We start from the raw sequence: 10,982 nt of genomic DNA on the forward strand, positions 1-10,982 counted from the left end.
GCCTGGCCACATGGTGCTGGGAATCCCAGATGTAAACTGGCCACCATGGCATCGGTGCTGTGGGTGGTAGGCTTTCTTGGGAGGCCGTCTGGGGGATAAGGTGGGAAGCTGCTTGGGGAATCAATCAGGGCATCTGGGAATCGGGCTCGGAGCCGGCTTTATCGGGATGGGACTCTTCTCTCCATATCAGTTTCCCCCTCTGTGAAAAGGGGACCCTGACTCCTATTCTACCTGCCTCGTGGGGGTGGTGCCGAGGAGCGGTTACAGATGGGCGCAGATCCCAAGCCCCTGCCAGACCAGTGACTCACCGCTTTGCATCTTCGTTTCCTCTAAGACATAAAACGAGGATAGTAAGAATAGCTGCCTTATTGGTGTTGCTGGGAAGAGTGAGTAACTGGGTGCCAGGCACAGAATAAGGGATAAAAGGCCAGTGGCTGTTAAACAAACAGACCACGCGGCAGCCAGCCTGGCCGGGGTGTGAAGGGGTGCCTCCCCCTTACTCTCACTTGCCGACGGGCTCTCAGTGTTCGGAGTGGGGGTTAGAATCCTGCAGCATCTACTAAGTGAGGCCCGGGGCAAGTTTGTTTCTTTTTAAACATTCTGAAGCCTCTACTTTCCCATCTGTAAGCCTTACCGAGGTCGTGTGGAGCCCATGAGCTATCACATGGGAATCACCCAACACGCGGACAGCCTCAGGAGGCGCCTGCGTGTATGTGTGTGTACAGTGGTGTTCACGGCCTTGAACCCGGACAGACAGACAGGCTTCCCCGTCTCTTCCAGGTCAGACCTGGGAACACCTGGGGGAGTGGGCGGAGCTGGTGATCTCCACCTTCTCTTCCCCATTGTAGGCCCTCGATCCCCGAGGCAGGCACTGAACAGGCAGTTCACGGAGAGGCGAGAGGAAGGGCAAGGTGCCGGTGCTGGTCCTCTGCACTGGGACCTCCACGAGCTAGTGTGGAGACAGCATTGCTTCACTGGCTCCTCACCAGAACCCTTGTCTCACAGAGGGGAGTCCAAGTCCGCAGGTGCCACGGACCTGCCACAAGTCATGCAGTGCTGCCTCCCAGGCCCCTAGTGAGGGCTCAGTAGACGCAGCTGCGTTTACAAGCATATGGGGGGCCACAAGGAGAACCTGGATCTTTCTTTTCCCTGAGACCAAACCTTCTAGACTTTGTTGTGTTCTGACTGACTGAAATTCCTTCCGTTAGGTTCCAGACCCATTTCTTTAGGGAAACGCTGAAACTCCCTGGGCTGGCCCAGGGAGGAAAGCAAATGGTCACACTGCTCTCACAGCCAGACTGGCCAGACGGGGCTGAGATGCTAACTGGTGTAGGGCCCTTCCAGCCGCTAACTTTGGAGAAGCCAGTGGAACTGGGGATGGCAGAAAGGGGAACGTGTAAGACACAAGCTGTGGAGAAGGTCTGCATTTCTCCATCTTTTCTGCCCAGGGCATTGCCTTCTGGCTTTCTCAGACTGAGAAGGGTTTTCAGACAGAAGGGAAGGTAGAGATCATTAAAATCAATCAATCAACCCTTAATATACAGATGAGAAGGGAACCTGAAGCCCAGAGAAGGGAGGTAACTTGTACAAAGTCACACAGCACATGAGTGCAAGAACAGAGGCTCCGTGACTTGTATTTTTCCTGCATATTTGTGCATTCATATGTCGCTCCATCTGTGGGTCCATCGAATGCCTGCCATATGGTAGATAAAGACTCAGTTCAACAACAGACGTGGTCCCTGCCCAGACTGCCCTGGCACACAAGTGCAGAAGTGATTCCGTACAAGAATGGTGTAAGGAGAGGAGGATGGGATATGGGATGAGCATGATGGTGCCATCTTTGGTCAGACTAACGAGGGAGGAGGTGGTGCTTGAGATAAGACCTGGCACGTGAAGAGGAGCTGGCCAGGAAAGGGCAGGAGCAGGGAGGAACAGGGATGGCTGAAGGCTTAAAAGCAGGAAAACACTGGGAGTATTTGAGGAACCAGTAAATAAAGCCACAGAGAGTGAGGGGACGAAGGGAACCAGGGAGGTCTGAGAAGTGTGTGGAGATCATGCAAGGCCTTGAACTCTTGCTAAGGACTTTGTGTCTTATTCTGAGAGATAGAATCTGTTGCATGTTTGCCTGTGTGAGGTGCAGCAGGAAGCGTGAGACATAGACCAGATGTGAAGCCGTCCCTAAAGAATCGAGGAGCCCAATGGGAAAGAGTTAGTTACAGAGAAAACTTAACTGTGCAGAAGACGTGAGCGATAACTGGGTCATCTTAATGTTAGCATGGGCAGGAGGACGGGTTTTTGCATCCTTCATCTTTGCTCACAACCATATGAAATACATTTTTTTTAAATCATCCTTTTGTAGATGCAGAAACTCAGGGTGATGGTGGTGAAGGGGTTTTTCCTAAAAGTGTTTCCCGAAGTTGTTCAGCGAGTATGAGGCAAATGAGGGTGCTAATCCAGGCCTCTCGGCTCCCGTGGTGGTGGTCTCCCCACTGGACCTCAGCTGCTTGTTAGATTTGGACGTGGCTCTGCCCTCAGTTTCCCCACACGGACTGGAGGGTGTTCTCTAGGTCTCTTCCAATTCTAACATTCTCTGCTTCTCTTAGAGGTGAAGAGGTTGCAGAAGAATACCCTAGATCAGACGGTACCACCTCTGCCTAGGCATGGAGGCTAGGAAGTGTCCTGAACAGGGTACAGTGAGCAGTTGTAAGCAGCAAGGCAGGCTGTGCATGGAAACAGCTCTGGGGATACTCACCACGGCATCACGCACCTGTGAGCTTAAATTGAAAAGAGAAACAAGTGCACTAGCCTGAGCACAGTGAGAGAGTCGGAGAGAGACGGAGAAGCAAACAGGCCTGCATTCGTATTCTGTGGCTCAGGCCCTGGGGAAACAAGAAGGAACAAGGCTGACACAGTCCCCGTCTCGCCTGCATGAGAGAGTGGAGCACCGGGCATGCGGCACGCGCTGCCTGCTAGGGGTTTTTCATTGGTTGGTTCATTACCCCTTGTCATGACCTCTGGAGGTGTGTGCTTTCATCACTCCCATTTCACGATGGAGTTAACTGAGGCGCAGAGAAATTGTCACGTGCTCAAGGTCACACCTCAGTTAGGTGAAGAGCTGGGGCTTCTACTTCAATCTTCCTGTTCATTCCTACGTTTTAAATTGTTGACAAGTTGCAGGGTGGAGAGAGGTTGGGAGGGAAAGAGGGAGGGCGGTGGGCACAGGGGCAGAGAGAAAAAGAATTATAGAGAATGAGCCCACAAGCTAGAGAGACAAAGATGCTCTCCAGGCCTGTGTGAGCACTGGAGACCCTGCCCAGGCAGGAGGCGAATGAGGTCATTAAATCCATCTGTGCAGATGGGGGACCCTCTGGGGAAAGTTATATGCAAATGTCATGATGCAATGAGGTGAAATCCACTCGCGTCAGCCCAGGCTGGGGCTCAAGCAGGGACAGCACTGTGCTCTTTGGAAAGAGAGCCTCCGCTCTGTGGGGAGGACATTCAGTCTACTGGGCTCTTTCTCACGGTTTCTAGAAAGGACAGCCAGCCCAAGGTCACACAGCGTGTGAAGGGATGGACTGGGAACTGAAACTTGGGCCTCTCGCTTTCTCTTTTTAAATTTCCTTTAATTTTTTTCCAACCTTCGTAATACATACATATATCGAATTGTCATGTTGTGTGCCTCTCGCTTTTTCTCATGGTGAAATCTGCTCCCGAGATCCTTCAACCAAATTTTCTGCAAAAATCTCTCTGTGAAATGTTCCCCACCAGGATTTCAGCCCCCTAGAAGGTGGTCTGAGCTTGCTGACAAATGCTTTTGTTGTTTTCGTCATTGCCTCTCAAAATCAAAATTACCAATATATGCAGAGAGTTATGTTTTCTTAAAAGACCCTGTCACATCCTTTATATCACTTGATCACCACAACAGCCCTATAAGTTAGATATTCCATTGTACAGGTCTATTAACCAACTCTGGTGTAGTACATTACAATTTTTCACCCATGATTTCATTCAGCCCTCAGAGTGAGTCCACAGTGCAAGGTCGGTCTTTATTCTGCTGATTCCACAGCTAGGAACCTGGGGCTCAGGGGGAGGTTGCTTGTCCTACTTTAAATACCAGATTTGTCACTTATTACTTTGGGCAAATGCCTGCCCCTTTCTGCGCCTCAGTTTCTCCTTCTATAAAAGGGCGATTGTTTTAGTGTCTGTCTTACAGAGTTGTCAAAGGATTCCGTGTTTTCCTGTTTGGAAAGCATTTAGCACTTGGCCTGACCTGTAATAAATGCCCCTGAAAATGGGACGTGCTATGATAATGACCATGGTGACCTTGATAAAAGTTATCACAGGGCTAGTAAGAAGCAGAGCCACGTCTTGATCTTGAATCTGCTGCCCCCCAAACCCAGTGATCTGCCCTGCACTGCCTCTCTGGAATTTGCTGCTTTGGCCTCAACCACCTGGCTCACTTCTTCTACCTTTCTCTCTGCAGGTCACCCCCTTCCCTATGTCTTGTGACCTACAGGGTGACTGTGCTTGTCGGGACCCCCAGGCCCAAGAACACAGCCGGAAAGACCTCCGAGGATACAGCCATGGCTAAGGAAGGACAAGGAGTTGTCAAAGAATTCCCAATGCCAGGACCCGCATCCCTTTGGTATTGATTTCACAGTCAGCTGCTCAACGGAATGGCCTCTCCACACCAGGGATCCTTAGCACCCAACCGGTCTGCCTTTAATTTCACCCAGGAAGGACTCGTAGTGGGGGCACGTGAACCAAGTCTCGCCATGTTGAATGATGGAATGGAATCCCATCCCAAAGTCTTAGATGGATTGCATATGCGGCGTGCAGTCCCTGAGCCTCCTAAAATTCTAACCGTTTGTCACACGACCACAGCAAGAAACATGTATCTAGGAGTTATGTATCTAGGAGTGTGCCCATCTGTGGTTAGTAGGCATGCACGCGTATGCACCCATGCAAACATCCGCGTGAGGGCAGTTTTGGAGACTGAGCAGAGAGAGACTGGGGCACACTCAGTCTTTCCTCTCCCAAGCTCCTAGCCAACACTGTCCTTGGGAGAAAGAGAGTTACAGAAACTGCCAAGACCAAGTGTTGAAATGCTAAGATAGCTTACACCCTGAGGCTTAAAATACGTAAGGTGTGCACAAGTGTGCAGTCCTTTGGGATTGGAAGTGAAATGGTCTCTGATCACCTACCTTCTAGGGAAGTAGGACCCAGGAAGAGGTAAAGAATCCAAGGTATGCAAAGCCCCCAAATTCTTCCGCTGCCACGGGGGATTTTACCGCAACTCCGGGGTTCGAGGCCAAGCTAGAAATGGCTTAGGATTGCAATGTCAAGGTATTATAACAGCCCCCTGCTTGAGGCTTGAGGCCATAATATCCCTCCCATTCCCCAAATCTTGCCTTGGGACCACATTTGCTGCTACTTTTCCGGCTGCTCTATCCTATACATTGAGTACCCCAAGATGGTAGGACTAGGTTAGGAAAAACCCCACACAACCAAACAGTCTGCCTTAAAAGTGACCCACATTTTCCCACAGCTCCTCACCTCTTAGCCCTTCTGCAAGAGAAAACCCCTCATAGGCCCACATGGTGAGAAGTGAAGTCCCCCATGGGTGGGCTTCTCATCCTGGAAGGGAATTGAGGGACTTAAGATGCTGGAATCCTCACTGAGAGTCCAGAATGTCTAAGCCAGTGTTAGATTTTATAACCAAATGGAACAGTGTTAAGTTTCTGTGATGTTGGAGCCCTGCAGAGACTGCTGGAATTTTAGGGACTCTTGAGTTACCATCCTTATCCAAGCCTTCCTGCCCCTCCAGGCTAGAGCAGGCCTGAGGACCTCACTTTTGCCCCAAGTAGCTAGAGTTCTGGAACAGACAACTGTCTTGCGTGGAATCTGTCTGGACTGTGTTCCAGAGGGGCTGTCAGAGGGAAGCCGAAGAGTTCACAGCCTCGGTCCCCAACACCCCAGCACAGCCATCGTGCTTTCCACAGTCTTCCAGCTCCCGCTACCCCAGCCCCACCTGTGGTTGGGCAGCCCTTCCCTCTCTCCTGTGCTCAGCCTCCGAAAGTTAAGAGGAAATTAGCCAAACGTGCATAGAAGCCTCCACCTCTTTGGGGTCCTCTTTGCCTCTGTTCAGCCAGTTACCTGTCCACTCCTTTTGAATTAATATGGGAAGAGATGGATCCAGAATGAGGTGGAGAGAATGCTTAAGTTTGACGTGATTTTTGAAACTGAGAAAGTGAGGTGATGGGAGTGTCTAAACTAGATATATCGCATAAAGATTGCTACAGATCATCTCAAGTCTAGTGAAGACAACCAACAAAAACAAGGTTTAGCATAGCAATGGAAAATACTAGGCACATGGGCTGACCCTCCTCATTCCTGCATCTGACGCAGGCGTTGTTAATCAGCTATAGCCCTTTTTCCAGGGACCAAAAGTAACTTCAGAAACCTTCTTACTGTATCACTCCCAACAGCAATTACCTACTGATCAAGAACACTTGAGAAGATATCTATTGGCCATCTGTGGTCTGTTATATTAAGAAATATATCAAGGTGCTTTTTGCACAGGTGCCCACAAATAAGGATGCAGTGCTTAGGTAGTTTTGTGTGGCTTGTACCATATTACAAACTCTTAGATTGGGTTCTAGGCACTCCACTGTTAAGGCCTGGCTCAAATCCTTTATGTTTCCTCTCACAAACTTATATCTCATTTATATTCAGGGCATTTTTTTCCCCTCTAATTACCAGGGCCAATCCTTGGCAAAATAATAATAATTATATAAGCATTGATCCCATTTTGTACCCCTCTCCAGTATCTCAGAACTCTTGCCAACTCTTAAAGCCCCTCTTTTGCTCTAGCTGAGTTGTCAACCTGGGTGGTGCTAGCTAGGAAGGAACAAACTAAGAAAGATAACAGAGTCAGCCCTCCCAGTTGCTTTTTTACATCAATAAGTAGTGCAAAGCCTTGGAGACCCAAAGACAACATTACTAACGGTGGGGTGGCAGGAATCACAGAAGAACCTCACCAGCTTCCCTGAAATCGACTCTCATGCTCTTTCCTCCTTCACTTGCACACACACTTCAGCTGACAAAAGTTTTCTGAAGGCTGACTTCTACCTTCAGATTCTCAGATTGATCAAGCCCTTATGAGCAAAGAAAGAGTCTCCTTCTTACCATCATTCAAACCTGTTACTCACAAATTCATATTTGCCAAGGATATTAGGTGGGAGAGGCTGCTTGATTGACAGCCAGCCTTGGGCCCACATGCAAGGTGTCATTAATAGGCCCTTCTCAAACCTTAGTGGAGGACAGTCAGCTCTGTTCATGCAATGCACTGATTCTCGGTTTCATTTTCTTTCTGGGGATAAACTCAGTATCTCATCCCCTGATCATCATCTCCAGTTGAGGACAGTGGAGTACTCACAAGGAGGCAGCTCTGAAACCCTGTTGTCTGTCAGCAGCTCAGAGGTCCTAAAGCACTTGGAGGTTCTGAAGATGTATTAGCTTCTTCAGAACTTGGAAGTTCTGAAGAAGTATTAGCCTGTTAACAGCAAGAAAGAAAAGATAAGGTGGACAGTTCTCCAAGCCTTCTCTTAGGAAGACTTTCCAAGCTGCAACCCCACTGGCTGCCAGAGGACTTGCATTACCCCCCAGATTCTGTGCCAACCACCTTTTAAGGGAAGACTGTCCTTGGGAAGTCCATTCTGGTGGCTGAATTAGGGTGTTATGAAAGGGAGAGATCAATGACTGTAAATAGTAAGGCTCTGAAGATGGAGGGTGTCAGCTGCTACTCCTGGCTTCAGCATGTTGAGTCACTGCCTAGACAGTTCTCTTGGTCTTCTTCCCACCTTGGCCAATGCTTCAATGCTATTTGTTGAAAATAATTCTTTGAGACAGATTTCGGCTACCTCCCTTCCAGGTTTGATTTAACTTGGTTCTAACTGTCAATTTGTTATAGGTCTTACCTGTGTTAAGGAAGGAAAGAAAGAAAGGAAGAAAGAGAGACAGAGAGAAAGGAAGGAAGGAAACCATAAATTCAAGTGAACAGTTTTGAGGTTTTGTGTTTTGTTATGTTTTTTTTTCTGGAACTACTTCAAGTGGGAAAATAAAAAGAAGAAATTGATGGTGACAAAGCTGTACAGATAGAGATTAATAGAAGACAAGGAGATTAAAAGTAAATAAAATGCATGATTAAAAATAAGAATTTTTTAAAAACCTATTTTTGTGCTTTCTGAAGGACATTGTTTATTCTACAGACTCAGTAGGTAGACACAAGCATAAAGGTTTCCCTAGCAGGAGTAGAGTGGGATTTTATATTGCTGTCTGTTTTTTTCTGTACATTGTGGTAGGTCCAGGAAATAAGGCATCTTTCCCCTTAATATGTAGTTGTTGTTTGTGGGGGGGGCATTTTGTCTATTTGTTTGGTGTCAATCAGTGATAGCAGGGAATGGGGAGGGCTTGAAACTGGTTTTTCCAAATATTAAGGGGACATATTGTGTCACACTTTTCACATTATAAAATGTTTGTATTTACCATTAGAGCACTGGGCTTTATGAAGTCTGCACTTAGAATCACACTGCACAGTCCACTTTCCTAAAAAGCTGCTACATGACCAGACAGGTAATTCCCATGGTTTTTGAGAAACAGAACAAACAAAGCAAACAACAAACATAAAACTAAAAAGCAAAGGAATAAAAGCCTATTCTTGTAATTTGCTCAAGTTTCACCAAATTCCTACCCATTGTTTGATCTTTAAAAGAAATGTGTAATAGCCAAGAGAGGAATCATGTCCTTAGAGTAAGAACACAGAATTCTTGACTCCAGGCAGCAGTTTGCTCAGTGATCTTGAACAAGTCATCATATTGCCTCTCCATTTGCCTCAGTTTCTCCAGCTGCAAAATGGGGATAATACTACTTACCTACCTCACAGTGGGAGGGCGGGGATTGTGAGGCCCTGAGGTTTTAAAGGGGCTGTGGCAATCTGTGAGAGCCAAGGCTTGACACAAAGTCTATGGGTTACTTTTCAAGAATGCACAGGCCCATTGGCCACTTAAGAAAGACAGGGAGTGCTCTTTGATATATCAAGGAATAAAGGTGGAGCTCCTAGATTAAAATCCACCTTAAGAGAGAGGCTTGCATTTGAGAATATTTCACTTGTAGATAAATTGGACTTTCTCCCCCTTATTCTGGCCTTTACCGGTTCTATAATTTGATTAAAAAAGAAAGAAAACAGTGACTTCCTACAGTGTAAAAGTCAGCTTACTGCTTGTTCAAGACTTCTGGGCCATTTCCAACTTTATAGAGGAAGGGAGTCCCTAAAATCTCTTTTTCTTCTCAGACTTAAAATTCCACATCGAGTGTTCCATTAAAAGAAGATACAGCATTCTGAGTGCAAAGTCGGGGCTTCTTAAACTCTACACCAGCAGTCAGTGAGGAGAAGTTTGAACAATTATTGACTTGCTTTCTTGGGTCTCTATAATCAATAACCTGTCCGCAGATATCTATCTATATAAAGATATTATATATAAATATAAATTTACATATATATGCACATGTATATATAGTTGTACATATATGTGTGTATATATATACTTAAATGTAATATTTACAAAATAAAACTGTGATCTCGTCTAGAGAAAATGTATTCATATTACAAACTGCTCTTCCATATTTATGTATCATTATACCTTTTTATTATTGTTATAATTATTATGGGTATTTCTAATTATTATGATGTTGAAATCTGTTTCGCATCTTCTGGAAACTACCAAAAAATGACTTTCCATTGATGTGCTTAAAATCTGTTCTCAAGAGAATTCTACTGGCCTACTATAAAAAAGAAAAAAAAAAGAAAAAAGAAAATCTAAGCACCAAAAACAAAACACAATTCCAATCCTTTTTCTGTACCTCACGCGCATAAATTTGCTGCTCCTTTTTTGGGTTTTATTTTTTCCTGTTTATGTGTTTTTATGGATCTAAGTTAAGTCTTTCAGCAATATATAAAAATGTAAATAGTAAACTTTATTTATTAAGAATGTCATCTTTTTTAATTTATATTTACACAATTGTTCATCTAATTTATTTTTTCTATACGGTTTTAAATACTCAGACATATTTTGCTGTTCATGATATTTTTATCCTGTTCTCATGGATTTGTTTTTCCATACTGTTTTCTCTGGTCTCAATTACAGGTTAGATCTCACAAAAAAATAATGTCAAAGACAGAAATATTTTGCCACTGTTGATTACTATACCTTAAAGTTCTATATTATGAAAATATATAATAGCTTGTATGCTTCAAAAGTAGTGGTGTGGTTTTTGTCTCTTGTGGAAATCTAAAAGACTCTCACATATACACACTAACATGGAAGAGAATCCCAGGGCCTAGAATTAGAAGATCAATGGTAGCAGGAAGTTGAATCTAATATACACCCAGTCTTCTACAGAAATAATTCCTGAAGGCATCTACACTTTGCATATGCAAAAACTGAAAAACATTCTTACATGTTATAAGAAAGTTCAGTTTCCAGGGAGCTAAAACAAATATCACTTCCAGTCATGTCTAATATTTTTGATGCTCTCTCCAATGATAAACTTCAGCATATTCATTATTTTCATTTATTTTCTTCATACTGTAATTGAACACTCAGTCATCCAGTTTATCAAATGCACTGGCAGCTGAGACCAAAGTTCTGCTGTTTTCGAGCTGCCCACTGGATCTCATTTTTCATGAGATCACTTAGTAGCTCTGCAATCTTTGGAAAGCTATTTAATTGCTTTAAAATTTAGTTTTCTTATTTGTAAAATGGAAATAAAAGTACCCATCTCATGAAGTTGTTGTTGGAATGAACTAAGATAGATATGCGAAGATTTTAGAGCTGTGCCAGACACAGATTATATTAACTCTTGTTATGATTATTATGAGATACAGCTGCTTATGACAAGTATTAATAATGCACTAAGTTTTC

The 10,982-nt window shown here is 45.0% G+C and overlaps 1 protein-coding gene across 1 annotated transcript in view; it reads left to right on the plus strand.

Annotated features, from left to right (window-relative positions):
• PAPPA (pappalysin 1) overlaps positions 1–9,907 on the plus strand; it is a 256,529-nt gene extending 246,622 nt beyond the window's left edge. Inside the window, exon 22 of the mRNA XM_036854577.1 lies at positions 4,484–9,907. Coding sequence (XP_036710472.1) covers positions 4,484–4,591 — 108 coding nt within the window. The 3' untranslated portion in view covers positions 4,592–9,907. The remainder of the gene's footprint in view (positions 1–4,483) is intronic.
• The last annotated feature ends 1,075 nt before the right edge of the window (positions 9,908–10,982 follow it).

Source organism: Balaenoptera musculus, chromosome 6 (assembly GCF_009873245.2).
Source record: "Balaenoptera musculus isolate JJ_BM4_2016_0621 chromosome 6, mBalMus1.pri.v3, whole genome shotgun sequence".
NCBI classification, from domain to species: domain Eukaryota; kingdom Metazoa; phylum Chordata; class Mammalia; order Artiodactyla; family Balaenopteridae; genus Balaenoptera; species Balaenoptera musculus.